Source organism: Gadus chalcogrammus, chromosome 15 (genome assembly GCF_026213295.1).
Source record: "Gadus chalcogrammus isolate NIFS_2021 chromosome 15, NIFS_Gcha_1.0, whole genome shotgun sequence".
NCBI lineage: Eukaryota > Metazoa > Chordata > Actinopteri > Gadiformes > Gadidae > Gadus > Gadus chalcogrammus.
The window spans coordinates 27,957,820-27,980,158 of record NC_079426.1 but is presented as its reverse complement, the minus strand read 5'-3'; the positions used below and the strand labels follow the sequence as shown (position 1 = coordinate 27,980,158).

Sequence of the window (22,339 nt, the reverse complement as noted above, 5' to 3'; positions counted from 1 at the left end):
TAAATGAAATTTCTAAGTGTTTCAACCTTTCCTTACCTTATTACCTTAACATATATCAAGATTAATATTTTTTTATGTAAGTCGCTTTGGATGCTGACAAATGTACATATTGTAAGTCCCTTTGGATAAAAGCATCTGCTAAATGCCCTAAATGTAAATTGAAAATGTTGAATTCATTATTCAACATTACATAATAATGATTACTTCTTCTACTCACAAACAAAAGTTGAAGCCAGAATCAATATTCCATGAGGCACATTTTCATCTTGATATGGTGTTTGACAACCAATATCTATCACTCACAAAGTCCTCTTGGTCACATGGAATATATTGATGTATGTATCTGTGTATTCACACACACACACACACACACACACACACACACACACACACACACACACACACACACACACACACACACACACACACACACACACACACACACACACACACACACACACACAATAACACACACACATACAACATTTCATCATCTACAGCTAATAGTTGCTTCATGGGTCCGTACTCTGTGTCTCGAAGTGACACCACAACACTGGGTAGAATGGGTACATAAATTGAGTCTCTGGTTAACGGTTAATGGTCTGGCAGTGTGCTGAGGGATGACAATTAGATGCACGTCAATGTCTGGTGAAACCTCAGCTCTCTTCTGTCCTTTGCAGTCACAGGCGCAAAAGATTGAACCTTGGCCTTATTTTGCATTAGGTTGCATCATTTCTGCTCATGCTGCAAGAGGCACCTTAGAAAGCAGGAAAGTAGCTCATCGTTTTTTATGCAAGCTTGTTTCTACTGGCATTCTGAAAGCACTGATACCACATTTACTGTATGGGAGATGATACAGGAAGATTACGATATTGAGAGAGGTATATGTTTGTTTCATGCATGAACATGTTTATAATCATATTGCATTTCAAACCATTAGGCAACTAATTATAATTGTAATAACTTAGTAGAGAATTAGAGAGATTTCATATATCAAATAACTTCAAAAATGTCAGTGTTAATTGTGTTTTGCATTAACTGTGAGATCGGCCTTCAGTCGCAATTGTTAATATAATCAAGCCAATGGGTTAAAGAGCTTGAATAAAAGCATGGTAAAAAACAATTGAAAACAAAACTCAACTTAACATAATTTAAACAGAGGAAATCTCAGAAAGTCAATACATATTATGCAACAATGATGGCACATTTGAATGTTCATGGTACAAAAAGAGATTTTGGGGATTTTTCTTCTCCATTTTTTTTAGATTTCAAAATAGAAGTAAAGTTGACACATTTTACAATATAAAAATATTCAAGTATATTTCATTAAGAAAATTGGGATCTAAACATTGGCAACAATACTCAACCACTCCATATGATCAGAAAAAAAAAGTTCCATATGATCAGAATACCGTCTCAATGCAGTTCAAAATACACGATGAGGCCGGTATGAAATGGAAAGAGTGATGTCACTGTGAGATGATGTCATTGGTCCAATCAAGCCTCCCTCCCTCTGCTCTCCACCCCTCCGCTGTTGATCCAGGAAAAGACCCACGAGTAGACATTTACTGTTTTTATAACAAAGCTGAACCAATATTAAAATATCATAACTAACCCAAAATCACCTATCAGCAGAAACCAGGATTCCAGAAGCCTTTGACATGAAGAAAATATCAAAAAATTAAATACCCTAAGATTCAATAGGTTGTGATAAATTCCTCTCTTCCAAACAATCACCAAAGGTGCAAGTTTGAATACCAGTTATCTGTATTGCTTGGTGTGATGAAACAGGTGGAGGCATCCATCCTCAATGGCACCCATTATTTTCCGCTGATTCCTGACGCCAAAATTTTGTCCAATGTCTCTTAGTTTCGGTAGATGGTAAAATCATTTCAAGTCAATATTGCTAACTCTCTCTCTCTCTCGCTGGCTCCCTCTCCCTCCCTCCCTCTCTCCCTGCCTCTCGCTCTCTCTCTCTCTCTCTCTCTCTCTCTCTCTCTCTCTCTCTCTCTCTCTCTCTCTCTCTCTCTCTCTCTCTCTCTCTCTCTTCCTCCCCCCCTCTCTCTCTCTAAATGTTGTTTCCCAAGCCAAGTCGAGAGGAAGTGAGCACAATGTGTTGTTTGCTCACAGGAGTGATAATGGAGACAGGAAGAGGTGGGTCCAACCTCCAGATGGACAGGAAGTGGTTTAAGTTGTTTGCTTTAGTTGATTAGAGGGAGGCAGAAGAGAGGGGAGAGACACAGTGTGTGAGACAGGGTGTATGAGGAAGAGAGGGGAGAGACGAGGTGTGTGAGACAGGGCGTATGAGGAAGAGAGGGAAAAGAGTAAAAGAGTGGGAGAGAGAGAGAGAGAGAGAGAGAGAGAGAGAGAGAGAGAGAGAGAGAGAGAGAGAGAGAGAGAGATTGTGTGTTTTTGCATTATGTGTGTGTGTTTGTGTGAGGCCGTGTGTGCCTGAGTGTTCATGCACATGTGTGTGTGTGTTAGTGTTGGTGGGTTGTATATGTAGCCAACAGGAGAAAAAAATATGGTTTCCAGCTATTGTCTCCACCGGTAATCAAACGTCATTCCAGCGTTTAAAAAAACACAGTCGAGTCCAACAGCAGAACAAAAACAAAAGAAGCTCTAACCACATTTTCCAAACTTTGAACAATGAATGAAAAAATAAGTGTGCCATACTTTCGGCTCATTTGTTGACAAATCTTTTGACATTTCAGGCCGAGCACAAAAAACCCTCAAGGCATAGAATGGTAAGGGTATTATGACTATTTGGACTATTTTGACATACTTGCCAAGGTAATGGAAGGTAAACAAAACTAAATATGGAAAAGTCAAAGGAACTAAACTAAATTAACCTAAACTCAATCCAACTACATGATGATCATCAGCATTAAGTTTGGTCATTAGTTCTTGGCTCCAGGACTCACTACAGCCCATCACATGCTGACAGATGTTTCAGCGACAGTAGCAGAAAGGATGCAAGGTTAGGCATATCCACACCACCTCAGAGCTGTACAGAGCCCTCCCGGACCTCGGGGCAACCACAACATCCCAAAAAGCTTTTTTTTCTGAAGCCGGGCTTCCTGACTTGTCTTAATGACTTTTCTCATGGGCCTGACAGAATCCAGCTTTCATCGCTCCCGTCCGTCTGCTTGTCTAGGCAGTGTGCATGTGTGTGCAGTGTGCAACACACTGCTTCCCTGTCTGTCTGTCCACAAAGCTAAGCCTGTGCTCCGATTGTAGTTCATTTGACATGACAAGTTTTTCTTCGTTGTAAAAATTAATTTCAACGTGATGCAATCAAAATAGCTCAGGTGTCTTTGTTTAACAAGCCGCTAGCACAGTTCTGTTTCAAACAAAACCCTTCCACTCCACCTCTCACATTCACGAAGAAAAGGTGGAAGTCAGAAACCAAATAACTAAGAAAACAAGTAGCAACCAAACAAAACCCGTTTGATTACTGCCAATATTTTCAATTGTAATAATACTTAATAATATATTTCCATACAATATCATAGTCAACCTCAAGTTCGGATATGGCACAAGACAGCGTAGCTGTGGATGTGTAGGGTGTATCTGTAGTATCAAACTCCATAAAACCTAGAGGAAGGCAACACTTCTCAGCGGTTGATTTTGTTCTGTGTTTTATGCTCTCTACAGCAGCTCTACGCACCTGCTGAGGACACAACGGAATCAGAGGAAATGGAGAGCTTGGACTTCAGGGCTCACACCCGATGGCAACCTCCAAGCAGACAATAGATTGTTATGGCCCACGGAAGAGGGGGAAAGACCTTACAGAAGGATGGACTGTGATGGACTAAAGTGTGAGTCTTGCTCCAGTTCCTCGATGATATCATACCACTTCAACCTCTTTCCATTTCATCGAGATTTACACAGGTTGGCATTTCATCGAAAGGGGAGGCAAAGATGTTCTAATAGCCTAATCTCTTGTGTATCGCTGGTTGGGCTGTGGTGACACTGGTTTATGGTGGCTTTGGGGAGCCTACACACACTAAGAGCATGAGTATCTACAGTGGAAAGAACAAATCCGTCTGCATCACACGGACTCTCCTTCATTTCTCAGAAGCTGGAACACTATTTATAGGCAGTGATAGCCGATAGCTCTTACCACCTCCTCCCTATGACAAAGGGAAGAGATTAAAGAATAATACCATCAAAGCATAGTTTGCACAGAAGCAAACTATGCTTCTGTGCAACCAAGCGTCAGACATGCTATGTGTGTGTGTGTGTTTTGAGAGAGATTTTAGTGTTACTGAGTTTCTTTTGAGTGTTTGAGTGTTAATAGCTATGTGGTGTGTGTGTGTATGTGTTTCGACATCAAGGTTCATCTGAGGACGAGGGCGGGTATCCTGCGCCCCCCTCAGTAGGGGAGGTAGGCCTCAAGCTCGTCCACGCCGTACAGCTCAGCCAGGGTCCTGAAGCGCGGCCCCCAGTCGCTGAGGAAGTCGTACTCGGGGCCCCCGGAGCCGGCGGAGGAGCAGGAGCTCTCCAAGGAGCTCAGGCTGCCGGCCAGCGATCCGGGGCCGCCCTCGTAGCCGTAGATGTGCAGCGTGTCATAGGGCACAGCCTCGCGGTCCGCATCTGCCTCGTCCTTCTTGGCCTCGATCATCACAGCCATGTCGCCCTTGCAGGCGGCCGGCGGCTGGGGGGGGGGGAGGAGGTGGGGCGGCAGCAGTGGGTGGTGCTGCTGGTGGAGCTGTCCACAGGGCTGCTTCTGCACCCGGGCGTAAAGGGAGGGGTGGATCCCGTGGTCCGGGTGGAGCAGCAGGGAGCCGTCGTGGCGGGCGGACGTCAGGATGGACACGTCGTAGCTAGAGGAGGACACCACCGTCAGAGTTCAGCTCAGTAGCAAGTCCCCTTAATCACAGTGACACAAGGGGCTTCACAGCTCCACCCTATGACACCCCCCCAACCCTCTGAAGGCCAAGAAGAACCCCCTAATGAGCAGGGAAAAACCTTAGGAAGGATCGCATGAAATGGGATCCCTCCTTCCAGTTAGGAGATCCATGCCTCCATAATAAACAGACATATTGGCAGCATGAGTTGTGAAGGAGAAGTACAGCCCAAAACACCAAGACAACGTTATAAACTATTTAATAGTGATGTACAACGAACTCCAGGTCCTACTTTAGCTTTTTGTGTAGTATTTTACTTTACTTCCTTGAAACTTGATTTGTGTAGGCATTGCTGCAGTAGTAACAGCGTGGTTTAATGGAAAAGAATGTCTTCAAATCACTGTCAATCATCAAGCATAAGTTTCAGTTATCAGTTTAATTCTCCTATGACAAGAACTCCTTGTGGGAATGCAGAGGAGGGCGCACACTTTACTGCCGGGCCAGCAGCCTGCTAAATGCAGGATGCACATGGGCTTTGCGGTCTTGGGGCGTGGCCATGTAGCCATGTAGCAACAAGGTTTCAGCGTCAACCCCAGAACAGCCGGGCAGCAACTCATTGGATATCCCTTCTTGCGTTTAAGCGTAAACTTGCAAGCCTCATAAATAGCTGCAGAACTAAATGCAATAAAATAACAAAAAAAACTGAAAGCGAGCGATGTAGGTTTGAAATCAAGCACAAATGAACTGTCATTGGGTTTTCTAGAATGCAGAACGGGCTAAGCTAACATTACCGCCGCCTAGCTAGCTCTCCTAGCCAAGTCACCAGTCTTTAATCCGGCGGCCGTCACAATTATCGAAGCCTCTCATACATATCAGTATGGTACATTTGATAAATGGCACCCTCAGATTGTGGTAAGCCAGCCAAACGACAGCTAGTCGAATGATTTTAATAACGATAGGGTATAAAAAACATTGAAGCTTAGTAGGGTTGTACATCACCAATAGACGATATCAGAGTGTATCAAGCTGTGTTTCTGTTATGATGTAAGGCATCATGTCCATGGTGTGCTTGTCACCAGAGGTGCAGAGGGTGGGTAAGGGTACTAGAAACAGTCTCTCATTTTGAACACCTGGTTGAGATAACGTTTCCTACATCATATAGGACAAAAGGCTTTCCTACCCATTGGTGTCCATCTCCCCTCCGCCCTCCTCATCATAGGTGACCAGCTGCTCATGGATCTCCCCGCTGTGCTTCATGCTGGCCAGAGACTCCTTCTGGAAACGCCTCCTCATCACCACCAGGATAACTATGACTAGGACCAATCAGATGATTACATGACCTGTCAGATGAATGCATGACCGATCAGATGAATACATGACCAATAGGATGAATACACGACCGATCAGATGAATACACAACCGCTCAGATGAATACATGACGGATCAGATGAACACCTGACCGATCATATGAATACATGACTAATCAGATGAATACATGACCAATCAGGTGAAAACATGACCGATCAAATTAATTCAAGCGAGGTGGACCGACCTTCCTTCTGCCCTTCATTAGCTCTCCCTCCGTGGTCACCCATCCTTAGCGTATTAGGGGACTAAAACCCTGTCTCTTTTAGGTCTCTGAATGTTTGTGGACAGACCTTGAAAAGGCCAACGAATACTTCTACCTTATTGCAACCCCATAAATACCCTGCAGGGCTTGAACCGGCAACCCCTGGGTTGGAAGCGAACACTGTAACTGCTACACTTGGATCATGAGTGACTTGGAAAGCAATGGTGATTGATGACTTTGATCTTCTTGATCAACCTCCTATTTGAACAATAATGGTAATGAACATCAACATTGAAATTAATTTGACTTCATCGTCACCTTGGGCATGTGCCACATTTCCACTCAGCAAGACATACCACCACTCACTATTAAAGTCCCCCAGATCAAGATCACCAATGTGACGAGATATCTGTGCTTAATTAAAATGTTGATGTGGCTTTCAACAGAGAGCGATGGAGAGAATGGTGAATCGTGGGAACAAGGAAGGAATGAAGTAAAGAGAGAAAGCGATGCATTGGGGAGCTTTGAAGACATTTGATTAGACCCCAAGTCTTCTGGCCCGTCCTACCCCTCTGCGTCTCAGCGGGCCAAAGTCATTAGCCATGCCTTTAGTTTAGGGCTGGCCCAGCTCATTTAAATCTGCATGGGAAAGCAGCAGATTCATCTTTTACAGTGCAGGCTTTCTGCTTTAAAAAGCTCTAGTGATAACAGACTTAGAAGACGGAAGAGGGCAACGTTTAAAAGAAGACAGAGAGTTCTTCTTTTCTTCTGTCTTTCCCAAACCGGACTTGGTGAGAATGAGTGAATGGAGACGGAGAGAAACAGCTGTGGCTGATAATGAACATGTTAAATAGTTAATTTGCTCTGCAGTGGGAAAAGGGGTGATGGGGGGGTTGTTTGATAAAGAGAATATGCGATGAGAGAGGGGGGGGGGCTAGGCAGAGGATGTTAGAGCCAGAGGGCCGGAGCAGCATAGAGTAAACCCCTGAATGAATAGTTAATAGGTGCAGTGTCTTGGGTTTAATAAGAACGACTGCAACTTAAGAGCAGATAAACACTCCTCATTACAACTTAACTTCTTTTGCTCGTTCTCACACAATGCTTGTCTAATGCTACTTTCTCTCAACTTCTTTCTTACTCTCAGGTAGTTTTGATTCCTTTTCCTGTGCCCTGTGTCTTGATGACTGACTTTGTAACAGATGTTAGGTTATCATTTCTCTTCACCGACCAGTCCAGGTAGTGTCTGATTACCAAGGATTAGAAACATGTCAGTATTTCACCTTGCGAGAAATATCAGATTTTCCTTTCCTGCCCTCAAAATTCCCAAATTTCCCAGATTAATGAGTAGCTCGTCTGCAGTTACACAAAGCATCTCCTCAATTTAAGCAAATAAGTGGAGCAGAAGCTTTCAAAGAGAATACTGCGCTCACAACCAAAGACATCATTTACTCATCCTTCTTGCTGCATTATTCATTCAAACCAACAATACCGGGAGAAAAGCTGGAAGGGCAGAAGCATGTTTCTGTTTGTTTCTCTGAGCGTGTATGAGTGTAATTCTCACGGCAGAAGTTTTAGATCCATCATTCATGCAATGCTTTCACATCATTACGATGGAATTCTTCATTTATAAATATATAAACTCAAAATAAAATGTTCTGTACCCAGGGCTGTTAAAAAGTGACACCACAACTGGGTCTTCTGGCAGCTGAAGCTGAACCTGCTCCTTAGTTCTAGTCTTTATCAACTCACCCAGGATGGTGAGGATGCAGACAAGAATGGCAATGAGAGCATGGATGCTGACTCCCATCCGCAGAGCAGCAGCTTTACACTGGGTGTGTATCCTCCGGGAATCACAGCGGCACACCTGAGGCAACAATCAACAAATCAACAAAACAATCAATCAATGAAAATATGATGCATTTGTAACATTATACTTTTTTTTTGGTAGTTACTATCAACTTTAAGAGTTTACACTTACAAATGAATGACCCCCCTCACACACACACACACACACACACACACACACACACACACCTTGATGGGCACGTGCATGACGCTGCTCCTCGGCGGTCGCCCTCCGTCGTCCACGCGGACCCCCAGGGTGTAGTCTCTGGGGTCGTCCAGGCGGAAGGTGCCCTGTCTCACCAGGATCACTGCGGTGTTGTCTGAGGCGTCTGCAACGTCCACAACAACATCAACATCACTCCCATGTCGCTGCTGTTCATCAAGTGCTGTAGAACCACAATGAGGGCCAGCCTCTCCGTTCTTCAGAGAGGCTGTAGGTCGGTAGCAGGGCCAGAGCCATTGGCCCGCTGTTTGTGAGTGAAATGCTCTGTGACAATATCTGTTTATGGTTCACTGCGCGTAAACTATGCATCAATAGTTGCAGGCGTCATGAGACAATATCGATTTAAGTCTGCTCCCGGCTGTTTTCGACCTATCAATCCCTGATTGGTTCAGGAAATCCATCTTGCATGTCAAGCACAAGCACACACGCAACGTTTTGGTGGCTCCATCCTCGGAGAGTGAGCAGAGAGAACGGGGGCCTTCTTTTGGCTTTTTATTCTTCAAATTGTTCACACTTATTATTTTATGCTCACTCTTAAACCCAGCATAGCTTTAACTGTCACAATCATTTGAGGTTCCCAAGATCTTGCGAATCTTTGGGAATTTTGCAATGTCCCATTTTTGCATGTGAAACAATACTGTAACTATAAATGAGGAAACACAGGGAAACCAAATGAAGAAACGTACGCCTTTGTTACTGAATCCACTCCTGAAGTGGCGTAAACCACAGTATTTACCTCTATGTATCTCTTCTATTGTAATTATTAGTGGCACGGCGGAGCATGGATCAGCGCAGAATATAATGGAATATAATGGAAATTAATTGAATGGACGAGAATAGAATAGAAAATAACATAAAAGCTCATTGAAGCGTACAGCAAAGAGCCTCCCAGACCAGAACATAAGAAGGGCTACTTGTAGAACTAAGCAGGACTGGCCCCCCGCTTGGCCCCAGAGAGGAGGCCCCTGGATTGATAATTACACAATAGAATCATTACTCAAATCTCTGCTGAGCACAGCTTCCTAGGGGAAGACCTTTTCATACACAATGTCAAGAGGAACGAGGAAGAAGAACAACACAATAGCAGGAAGCTCGGGCAGCGCAAAACATAACGCTGGTGGGTGAACAGCCTGCTGGAAACAGTCCAGCAAGGAGAGTCTTAATAGAAGAAGCAGTACGTCTTACGTTGTTAAGAACCATCATCTGTGTACTGGTTAGACTGTGGAAAAACTATGCAATGTTTTAGTGGAAAGACCTTGAAGACATAGCAGTACTCTACAGCTCTGGGGCCATATTCACAAAGGATCTTAGGGCTAAAAGTAGGTCCTAACTGGCGAATTTAGGTGTAACTCCTAAGAATAATGGGCGTGTCACTCTTAAATTTAGGACTCCTAACTTTTTTCACTAAGAGCAATTCACAAAGTATTTTAGGCCTAAAAGTAGCACCTATGTCTAGGAGAGCTTGAAAGTCCTCAAGAGGACTCCTAACTCAGTAAGACCTATTCACAAAGAATTGTAGAAAATGGCTGCCAGACTAAATGTTTTGGAGACAATGGAAGACTGGGAGTTAATGAAGAGATATAGGCTAAATCGTGAGGGTATTAAACTTGTTGTGGAGTTAGTGCGGGATGCAATAACATCCCGGACTAACAGGAATAATCAGATTAGTCCCGAAATAAAATGTTTGGCAACACTACGTTATTTAGCAACAGGGAAAATGCAACTTTGCAATGCCGACGATTTAGGAATATCGCAAACCAAACTATCAACGCGCTCTCTAGACCACATATCATCCAACAGTTTATCCGGTTTCCTTTGGACATTCAACAATTACACAGGATCAAAGCCAACTTCATGGCAATTGCAGCTATGCCCGGTGTGGTCGGTGCTATTGACGGGACGCACATGAAAATAATTGCGCCATCAAAAGATGAGGACGTGTTTGTCAATAGGAAGAAAGTGCATTCCATCAACACGCAGGTTGTTTTTGATGCAAATTTTAACATAGCCTACTGGATGTTGTTGCAAAGTGGCCTGGAGCTACCCATGATTTGCGCATTTTAATGGAGATCGGTCTGAGGCAGCTTTTTGAGAGGCACCATGTACCAGTTGGGTGTCATATGCTGTGTAACAGTGGCCATCCCTGCAAGACGTGGCTCTCGACACCCTACCTCAATCCACAACCGGGAGCACAGTTAAAGTATAACATGTAAGTTATTACGCAGATTACGCTTAGTCCTATGAGTAAAACACATCGTATTGGTTATTTGACGCCTTTTATTTCTTGAATCCATATTTATTATTGTTTACTGTTTTCCTCCATATATGTTAGAGCACACAAACATACACGAAATGTTGTGGAGAGAGGAATTGGGCAGATGAAACGTCGGTTTCATGTCCTCCACGGCGAAATACGCCTCACCCCAGAGAGGGCAAGCACAGTCATCACTGTATGTGCCATTCTACACAACCTCTGCAAGCGGAGGAACATTCCACAGCCAGACTATGATGATGATGATGACGACGATGAAGAGGACGATGACCACGATAATGATGATGATGATGGCGATCAACATGACAATGAATTTGGCCGTGTGGAGCCGAGTGGACTGGCATTTAGGGATCACTTTGTGAATACACATTTTAGGTAAACACCTTGGCACAAATCAGTCAACACACATTTGTGTAGTTCATAACATTTATTTTCTTTCAATTTTACCTATTTTAATTGTTTGCTTTCTCTCTCTCTCTCTTGAACGTGCAGGCTAGAACGTCATTATCGTGGTCTGCACATCATGCGTGTATTCTGCTAACTGCACTATAACTACTTTCATTTCAATTCATTTCTAGCATAGGCTATTTCCTTGTTTTTCGGTGATTTAGTGGGCTCGTCTGAACAACCAATCACCGCACTGACCGCTTCTAAACTCGTGCACGAGAATCAACGTAATCCATAGCAACGGCGCGTCACTCTTAGTTCACTCTTAGTTATTCATCTTTAGTAAAAGTAGGTCTCAGCGGCTTTGTGAATAACTTTAAAGAAAAAACTCCTACGTAAAATGTTTTAGCGCGAGTTAGGAGCACTTCTAGCGGTAAGATAAAATGCTTTGTGAATACGGCCCCTGATGTGTTAAAGGTCATCCTATTTCTTATTCTCTGCCAGATTTCACGCGGTGTCTCGTGACACGCGGGACTTCAGTGGATATGCCAAACAACATCTGTTAAATATTAATGTGTAAGAGCTTTTCCTAGTTCACCACTCAATTAGTCCAGGGGTTGTGTTCCATGTGGATATTCTCTCGCTCTCTCTCTCACTACCAATATGTTTGGTTCAAACCGCTGTCTCTTTACCATACGTCTGTGTTTCCTTGCCTCCATTTGTGTGTGATCAGTGTAAATGAGTCTGGACTGGTCTCACACGCCACAGATGAGTGTTTAAATAAGTCAAGGGAAATAATGGAGCATGGCAAGTCAACACCACATGGGTGTGTGTGTGTGTGTGCGTGTGTGTGTGTGTGTGTGTGTGTGTGTGTGTGTGTGTTTTTTTTGTCTGTGTGTAGGTGTGTGTGTGTGTGGAGGGGGGGGTGTTTGTGTGTAAGTGTGTGTATGGGGGTGTGTGTATGTGTTTTTGCATGTGTGTGTGTGTGTGTGTGTGTGTGTGTGTGTGTGTGTGTGTGTGTGTGTGTGCGTGCGTGCGTGCGTGCGTGCGTGCGTGCGTGCGTGCGTGCGTGCGTGCGTGCGTGCGTGCGTGCGTGCGTGCGTGCGTGCGTGCGTGCGTGCGTGCGTGCGTGCGTGCGTGCGTGCGTGCGTGCGTGCGTGCGTGCGTGTGTTAGGGTGTGTGTGTGTGTGTGTCTAGGGGGAGTGTACATGTGTTTTTTTTCGATCCATATTCATTATACAAGCCCACCTGTTTTAAGGAGCATGTCTGATGAATAGTTCATAACACGTCCAGCTCCTTCCCCCCAGAGTCTGTCTGCTGTGTTGGTGTCTCAACACTGACACCAAGCATGTGCAGATTCATGAGTACACAACCAGCGAGGTGTCCACTAGTAGACCGGAGGAACACAGGGGTTTGTGACATAATGCCAGCACTTAGCCCAACTCACCCCCTCCCTCACCAAACCCACACACTCCCTCTCCACCCCTCCCTCTCTGCTCTGTCTTTCCTTTTCTTTCCTCTTTCCCTAATCTCCATTTCACCCTTTTAACCTTTCTCCTGCTCCTCATTTCTTCTCCTTGCTGCTTCCTCAACCCCTGCCGTATTTTCCTATCCTCTTGTCTACCTTTTCCTTCTCCCCTCCCCCAATCAGGCAATTGATCTTCTCTCCTTCTGTTTTTCCATTTCTTCTGTATAATCTACTATCCCCCCCTCCCCTCGCTCCAGAACGGTCAGTCGGTCAATCGATTAGACTGAACATGGATCGATCAACATGAAGATCATTCTTCATCACACGTCTTCTCAGATCAATATAAATCAATAGTTCTCAGATCAATGCTTATAATTCCGTTTTTTGGATCAATGCTTGCTAATTCTGCTTCTCAGATCAATGTAAATTAATACTTTCTCTTGACTGCCTGCAAGACAATCTGAGCAGATTTCAGACAACACTTTGGGCTCTGGTAACTTGGGCAAAAGTAATCACCATATTATCTAGAGCGATTTCTAAAAGGTGGTCCCATGTGCTGTTCATTCCATTGATATAAAGAAAGAATGTTACAAGATGAACAAGCCAAAGGAGGCCAGAAGGAATGAGGGCTCTGCATGGCGAAAGGTACGTACTCTTTGTGATGGTGAAGTTGTCACTGGGATTGACCAGAGAGTAGCGGAAATAGGCAACCTGCTCATCCCTGTCAGTGGCACTTAACCTCCCGATTACCTGAGCGAGACAAGAGACAGGAGCCAGGAAACAGGAGAAAGAGACAGAGACAGGAGACAGAAGACAGGAGACAGAGGACAGGAGACATGAAACAAGAGACAACAGACAGGAGACAGGATACAGATATAGAGACAGAGACAGAGACAGGAGACAGGATACAGAGATAGAGACAGAGACAAGAGACAAGAGACAAGAGACAGGAGACAGGAGACAGGAGACAGGAGACAGGAGACAGGGATAGAGATAGAGACAGGAGCCAGATCACAGGAGACAGCAGACAGGAGACAGGAGACAGGAGCCAGGAGACAAGAGACAATAGACAGGAGACAGGTTTGCTCAGTGCATCCAACATGAATCAAGAATCGTCAATCAATAAATCAACCATTCAACAAATCAACAAATTCACAAGTTGCCAATCAGGCACTAAATAAATGTATTATGCATTTTATAATGTAACAATGAAACAATTCAATAATTAACCATTTAACAAATTAACCAATGAACAAATACAAATCTTACAACACCAATTACACATTAGGAAATAACACAATTAGGCAAACAGTCACTAAGTCAGCTTATCCCATCAGTATAACTGATGTGTATTCAGGGTCCTACCGTTCCCGCCATGTCGTTCTCACAAACAAAGATGTCGTCCCAGACCAGCTCCGGAGCGTTGTCGTTCAAATCCTGAACAGAGATGTTGACTCTGACCAAGGAGTGCAGCCCTAGAGAGAGAGAAGGCAGCTCAATCAGACAGACCACGAGGGGGGGCCCTCACCTGAACCCCCTTTACATCCGTTAACAACAGGGAGGGCCCTCTACTGAACCCCCTTTATGAAACAGCGTGTGTGTGTGTGTGTGCAGTGTGTTTGTGTGTGTGTGTGTGTGTGTGTGTGTGTGTGTGTGTGTGTGTGTGTATGTGTGTGTGTGTGTGTGTGTGTGTGTGTGTGTGTGTGTGTGTGTGTGTGTGTGTGTGTGTGTGTAGGGCTTACCACTTGGCTCTTCCTGGGCTCTGACTTGGAAGATGTGTGTCGTCCTCAGCTCTCGGTCCAGCTTCCTCAAAATGAACAGTTGGCCGGTGACAGGGTTCACACCAACAGGACACTCCTGGTCCTCCACAGAGTACCTGAGCAGGAGGAGCAGAGCAGGAGGAGGGAAGAGAGAGAGAGGAACAGAGAGCGGGAGGGAGAAAGAGTGGGAGGAACAGAGCGAGAGGAATTTAAGAGAGCCTTTCATTTGTTGGTCAGACAACCAGATCAAGAAGAGTAAAACTAATGATAGAAAATGCCATGTTGAGGATGGGAGAAAAATGACTTACAGTTTTTTTCAATTTATTGATCACATTTTGCAAAACTTGGCTCATTGTGTCAAAACTCAACACACAAGCAAATAAGACACAACACTGATGTCAAATTGAAACTCCTAAATCAAAACCTAATAATCCTTTATCAAAATGTCCCTCTGATGACAAAATGATACACACTTGTATCATATGAATACACTTTCAGATCAGCAGCAACACACTGCTCTACTTTATATAAAACACTGCAGTCTTTCATATTCACTATTTTTATTCAGTTCCACAGAAGGCACGTTTTCATAACAACCAAAAAATCAAATACAATACTGTACATTGCAATACGGTACTTTACAGTGCAGTAAATTCAGTTGAAACAAAAATAAGTTTTTTGCCAATTGCTTGAACACTATAGGCACATGCTTAGACCAAAGTAGCACAACTTGAAGTTTTTGTTACTGTACCTTACAGTTTTTTTCAATTGCTTGAACACTATAGACACATGCTTAAACCAAAGTAACACAACTTGAAGTTTTTGTTTAGATACTATGGAAGCATATATGTAGCAAAATTCAAATGGCAATGCAATTTGCAATTACATTATGCAATTGACAATTCATTATGCAATTCTATAATGTAATTTGTAAATACGTTATTCAAAGTGTATTTTAATATGCGAAGTGACAATGCAATCCTCAATTACATTTGCAAAAGTTATAACAATACAAATAGAATAACATTTTGTCAAATTCTTTGAGTTCCTTTATTCAAATTGAAAAGCTATAGCGTCCCCGTGATTGCAATCCACTTTGCCACGCTCCGTGTGTTGCGATATTCAAATGACATTTCAATCCGCAAAACAAACGCTTTGCAAAAGATTTGGCAAAACGGAATCCAAAACGTTTTCCAAAAAGTCAATATGCAAAGTGGCAAACGTATCAGCCAATCAGCGTCTGGGCGGGAACTACGTCACTTGCTCGTTATTTCCTTGTTCACGTTCGTATGTGTCTTGTATTGAACATGTATTGTTTTTGTTTTGAACATGAATTGTTTGTTGTTTTGAACATGTATTGTTTGTTGTATTGAACATGTATTGTTTGGTTTCTTCAATTACACCTCTAGTCAAGCAAACCAATATTTTATTATAAACCTTATTATTTTATTAGCTAAATGGCATATTCATAAATGTAAATACTCGAATCAGAAACCGCTTTTTGTTGTGTTTGAGAATGAAACCAGGCAATAGGAATGGGACAGCTATTAAAACACTTAGTGTGTGTGCTCTTTATAATATTTGTATTTAATTTAATGCTGCATTTTGTATTTTTTGTCTCTGTATTTTGTATTTCTGCCATTTCTGTACCCCCTGGCTGTTGTTGTATTGCTAATTGTCGATAAAATGTATTTTAAAAAACGTTTGTATGTGTCAGGTCAATGGTCACCAATGGATGAGATTATTGATACGCTCCGAAGTTTGGCCGATGATGTGGAGAACAATCGTGTTGAAGACACAGATGCAGTTGATAGAGGGCGTGTTCTGGGAGATATTATCCTCACTGGTACGTTTTGACGCCAGTGTGGTAAATAGAGACCCACCGTGGAGATACCCTTGGAGGCAATAGGAAGTGACGTAATTCCCGCCCATACGCTGATTGGCTGATACGTTTGCCACTTTGCATATTGACTTTTTGGAAAACGTTTTGGATTCCGTTTTGCCAAATCTTTTGCAAAGCGTTTGTTTTGCGGATTGAAATGTAATTTGAATATCGCAACACACGGAGCGTGGCGAAGTGGATTGCAATCACGGGGACGCTATAGCTTTTCAATTTGAATAAAGGAAGTCAAAGAATTTGTCAAAATGTTATTCTATTTTTATTGTTATAACTTTTGCAAATTTAATTGAGGATTGCATCGTCACTTTGCATATTAAAATACACTTTGAATAACGTATTTACAAATTACATTATAAAATTGCATAATGAATTGTCAATTTCATTATGTAATGACATATTGAATTGCAAATTGCAAATTGCATTGCCATTTGAATTTTGCTACATATATGCTTCCATACTATACCTTACACATGTAACCATTCCTTAAACAAAAGCGCTGCTTTGCACTTTAGTTTGCAATTGTGCAACACACTTGCTCCTTTCTGCATCACACTTGCTCCTGCACACTACACACTATTTCATACATAAGTCTCTTACCGTTTTTTTCAATTGCTTGAACACTATAGACACATGCCTAGACCAAAGCAACAAAACTTGAAGTTTTTGTTTCTATACCTTAAACACATGTAACCATTCCTTAAACAAAAGCGCTGCTTTGCACTTTAGTTGCAATTGTGCAACACACTTGCTCCTTTCTGCAACACACTTGCTCCTGCACACTACACACTATTTCATACATAAGACACTTAATTAAAAAATAACGTCTCATTGTAGCATTGGGAAAACACATCTATTCAAAATCCTAAACACATTGGTTACTTAAAATTCTTACATACACACCTGAAAACACATTCTTCCAAAACAACTATCAGCCGGCTACAAAAAGGCCTCAGTTACAGTAAGCCATTTTGAGGACTTTGCAAGCATGGATGCAGGAAGAGCAAGAGGCAGAGGTAGAGGAGGAAGAGGAGGACAGAGACATAGAGGAGGACGTGGTGGAAGAGGCCGTGCACGGAACATTACTTCCGATGACATAAGAGCAACTTTAGTGGACCATGTCATAAACCATGGTCTGACTATGAGGGAAGCTGGGTAGAGAGTCCACCCTAATCTAAGCCGTTTCACAGTTTCATCCATAATAAGGACATTCCGACTGGAAAACAGGTATGTCTTCAACTCTCTCTCTTTCTATTCTACTCAGACTGTATCTAGAGTATTTGCAGTACTTACCATATCACATGTACTGTATTGCAGGGTGGCTAATGGTCCTTTTAGTATGAAAGTGGTAGTATTGTGACATACTGTGATTACCTACATTGAGATGTTTCAGTACTTTCTATGGTATATACAGTAAAGTACAGTATATACAGTACTGTAAAAAAGAAGCAAACCAATACAGTAACATTTTGTGGTTGCTTTTTTCTATCAAATGACTAGAGATCTTCTGGGGGCGGACGCCAACGCCTGTTCACCCAACAGCAGGAACTTGCCATTGTTGACCTGGGCCCCGTTTCCCGAAAGCATCTTTAGCCTAAGTGGATCGCAGAGTGGGTCGTAAGAGCATCGTACAGTTTTCACACCGTTTCCCGAAAGCATCTTTGGTAACGAACGTCTTAAAAACGCTCACGAGTCACGAGTAGCTAACGAGTGCTCCAGGGTACTCGTAGGACGCTAAGAGCCTCGTTAGCCTACTATAGCCTCAGTGGCGTAGCCAGCGGACATTCCTAGTATTGGATGCGTTTTATTATAACACATTGGTAATGGTGTATCACGTGCGTCTGAGCCTAATGTGGGCCATTATGTTCTTAGTTTGAGAGAGACAGTCCAGGAAATGTTTGAGCAGGCAGGGCACTTAAAATGTGTGAGAGAAAGTGGGGGGGATTTGTGCAGACTGACATAGGCTACTCATAAAACGTAGCATAAAATAATGTAAAAAAAAAAAATATATATATATATATATAAATATATATATATATATATTTTTTTTTAATAAAAAACAAGCAAAGGAGCAGGCAAAAGGCTGGGATATGGTGGGGATTGGTCACGTTGACGGGAATGTTTAGTGACATGTGGGAGGGTGGAGGGGGTTAAAAAAAAGTCTCAATCACTCTTCGACGTGCATGAAAACCAGCCGCGTAGTTATGAGGGAGGCCGTCCTCACACCGATCTTCCTCGTCGTCATCGTCCTCAATGTCCTCCGTTCAACCAAAGCTACCCCAGCCTTAGCTGCAATGTTGTGCAACATAGCTGTCACACATATCACAGCGCATGACTTGGCCGGCGAAAACTGGAGCCCTCCGCTGGACTTGTGAAGGCATCTAAAGCGCAACTTCCACCTCCCGATCGTGTGCTCAGGATTAGGACTGCTATATATGCCGGCCTAGGCTTAATCAATTGTGTTTTAATATCTATAACATTCATATTATTGCAATCTATTCTTTTCGTAGGCTACTCTGCGGTTGGCCTTGATGGGGAGATATTTTAACCCTTTTTAACCCCATTTTCCTCCGACATTCCTGCGTCTCCCCCTGCGTCATAGCCCGTTTCAGCACCATGTCAGTGGACAGGTACAATCCTAAGATCGTCTTGAGTGCAGCGAATGCGCGTTCACGTTAAGAGGAGTTTCGGGAAACGCTCCAAAGAAATTATCGATGGTTCGAAAGCTCCCTCTTTCGAACCATCTTACGAGCGAAGATCCATCGATATCGCGAAACGGGGCCCTGGTCAGAGCAAACAATGCAATCCGTCTCAACCAGCTACAGCAACAAATACTTGCAGATAGAGAAGTATTCAATAACATAGAGCGAGTAAGCATTTCCACTATCAGACGCAGCTTGGTAAAGCACCAAATTACCATAAAGCAATTGTACAGGGTCCCATTTGAGAGCAACAGTGTCAGGGTCAAAGGACTTCGACGTGAATATGTACAGGTAAGTGTTACAGTCCGTTACAATTACAATACAGTATTCGTGTCATCCAGTTAGAGCTGAATATGTGCCATTGTATCAGTGCCACATAGATACATTCAGAGATGTATCAGGTACCTGTTTGATGGGTACTGTAGTACTGTAGTACTGTAGTTGAGTGTTTTGAGTAATGCCATCCAAAATATGTATTACATGTATTTCTTTTTTGTTACAGGGCATCTTGGAGATGGATGGAGCTGCACAGCCTCATGAATTTATTTACATTGATGAGGCTGGATTCAACCTCAGCTAAACAAGACGACGGGTCGTAACATTATTGGCCAAAGGGTTAATTGTGCAAGTCCCGGGGCAGCGCGGGGGAAATATCTCATTTTGTGCTGCCATAAGCCTTCAAGGGCTACTGCAGAATCAAGCAAAACTAGGTCCCTTCAATACCGAACATATAATAACATTTCTGGATGGACTTCACGATGCAGCTGTACGGGACAGAGCAGAGCAGCCCAGGTTTGTTGTTGTCTGGGATAATGTTAGTTTCCATCGGGCTGCTCTGGTCCACAATTGGTTCACCAACCATCATCAATTTGAAGTCCTATACTTGCCCCCTTACGCACCATTTCTAAACCCCATAGAAGATTATTTTTTTCGGCTTTGAGACGGCGCGTATATGACCGCCAACCACATGCTCGCATGCCTCTTCTACAGGCCATGAAACAAGGTCTGCGGAGTCATCGACTTAGGGTCAATCCATGGATGGATTCGGCACACAAGGCAATATTTTCCCCGATGCTTAGCGGGAGAAAACATTGCTTGTGATGTTGATGAGATCCTATGGCCAGACCCCAACAGACGGCAGGATCCATAAGCCTACCCACGCACAATTGCCATGTTTTTCTGTGTCTACAGTACAGTAGGGTTTATTTTTGTTTTATTTTTGCTCAAACTGTATTTACTGCACTGTAATGTACAGTACTGCAATGTACAGTATTTAGTATTTGATCTTTTGGTTGTGGTGAAAACTTGCCTTCTGTGGAACTGAATAAAAACAGTGGAAATGGAAAACTGCAGTGTGTATCACTTTGTCACCAGAGTGACATTTTGACAAAGGATTGATAGGTTTCGATAGAAGAGTTTCAATTTGACATATATGTGAATGGTATATTTCTTAGTGTTGTGTCTTATTTGCTTGCGTGTTGAGTTTTTGACACAATGAGCCAAGATTTGCAAAATGTGTTCAAGCAATTGAAAAAAACTTTATATAAAGTAGACTAGTGTGTTCCTGCTGATCGGAAAGTGTATTCATATGATACAATTTAGTATCATTTTGGCATCAGAGTGACATTTTGAAAAAGGATTGTTTGGTTTTGATAGTAGAGTTTAAATTCAACATAGATGTGAATGGTATATTTCTCAGTGTTGTGTCTTATTTGCTTGTGTGTTGAGTTTTAACACAATGAGCCAAGTTTTGCAAAATTGAAAAAAACTCAAACAAAAATATACCAAACAACCAACATGGTCTCACAGGAATCCGTGAAATGACTACGGTCGACGCTTAACTCGAAATCCGTGGCCACATGACGGAAAACAATTGAATTGATTCTGTCAGACCACCACGGATTTTGAGTTAAGCCCCCGCTGTGGTCAAATGTGGCACACACACAGATTGAAACGGGAGCACACACACAGATTGAAACGGGAATCTGTGTGTATCATTGTCATTGTCATTTACTTGCATTGGAGCAACTTCCGTGGACACAACAAGGACAATTTAAGTGTTTCAGTGACACCACCCCGGGTTTTGAGTTAAGCCCCCGTGGTCGACTCGCTCGTTGAAACGGGGATCCGTGTGTGAGCCACGGAACAGCAGCATCATTAACTTGCATTGGAGCGAATTCCGTGGCCACATCACGGAAATCGGCGTGTTTCCGTGATGTGTCCACGGATTTCGAGTTATTCGTCCGTAGTCATTTCACGGATTCCTGTGAGACCAGGTTGCAAACAACACTACTGTGCTCTAAACACAGAAATACAAGGCAATTGTGAGTGGGTGGGCTTATGTATCCTCGCATTGTCAATCCATCCAATGGATTGACCTTACATGTATATGACCGTTGGCGGTCACACACATGCCATCTTGAAGCCGAAAAAAAACCTTCTATAGCGTTTAGAAATGGTGAGTATAAGATTTCAAATTGTTTACCAGTGTCAGTCTTATACTAATCCACTACGCTACAGCCGCTACCTCTCAGCGGTTGATAACATGCGATACATTTCTTACATAGTGTGTATTTAAAGTGAATTCCCTAAATGATAGAATAAGGCAGGACGGACGTTGCTTATGCAAATCATCATCATTCTATTTGGATTAATGGCGAACAATTCTGCATTTGGCATAGTTATTTTATAGACATGCATAATCTTTTCACTTAAACGCATATAGATTGCTTGATCTATCGTAAAGGTGAGAAAAATGACGCAAAAAACGCCCCTTTCAAGTGAACGCGCACTGAACCTAAAGCGGAAAACCTGGTTCAACTAATTGAATCTAAAGTGAGCTTTGTGGTACCATTTAACTCTGATTGCGAGTTGCGGCTCTGTCGAGCCATGTTTTCCCAAGAAAGCCTGGGTATGTTCAGCGAGGTTCGTGGTATACCCCCTGTGCCCTATACGACGAAGCTCGCTGAACATACCCAGGCTTTCTTGGGAAAACCTGGCTCGACAGAGCCGCAACTCGCAATCAGAGTTAAATGGTACCACGAAGCTCACTTTAGATTCAATTAGTTTAACCAGGTTTTCCGCTTTAGGTTCAGTGCGCGTTCACGTGAAAGGGGCGTTTTTTGCGTCATTTTTCTCACCTTTACGATAGATCAAGCAGTCTATATGCGTATAAGTGAAAATATTCTGCATATTGTCTGTAAAATAACTATGCCAAATGCAGAATTGTTCGCCATTAATCCAAATAGAATGATGATGATTTAAAAATGCATAAGTAACGTCCATCCTGCCTTATTCTATCATTTAGGGAATTCACTTTAAATACACCCTATTTAAGAAATGTATGGCATGTTTTCGACCGC

At 42.9% G+C, this 22,339-nt stretch overlaps 1 protein-coding gene across 1 annotated transcript in view; it reads right to left on the bottom strand.

Moving 5' to 3' along the window:
- Positions 1–399: 399 nt before the first annotated feature.
- cdh5 (cadherin 5) overlaps positions 400–22,339 on the bottom strand; it is a 43,297-nt gene continuing 21,357 nt past the window's right edge. The window contains exons 9-15 of the mRNA XM_056608797.1: positions 14,361–14,494; positions 13,984–14,093; positions 13,272–13,368; positions 8,458–8,597; positions 8,173–8,287; positions 6,034–6,166; positions 400–4,829 (exon numbers count right to left, since the gene is read on the bottom strand). Coding sequence (XP_056464772.1) covers positions 4,379–4,829; positions 6,034–6,166; positions 8,173–8,287; positions 8,458–8,597; positions 13,272–13,368; positions 13,984–14,093; positions 14,361–14,494 — 1,180 coding nt within the window. The 3' untranslated portion in view covers positions 400–4,378. The remainder of the gene's footprint in view (positions 4,830–6,033; positions 6,167–8,172; positions 8,288–8,457; positions 8,598–13,271; positions 13,369–13,983; positions 14,094–14,360; positions 14,495–22,339) is intronic.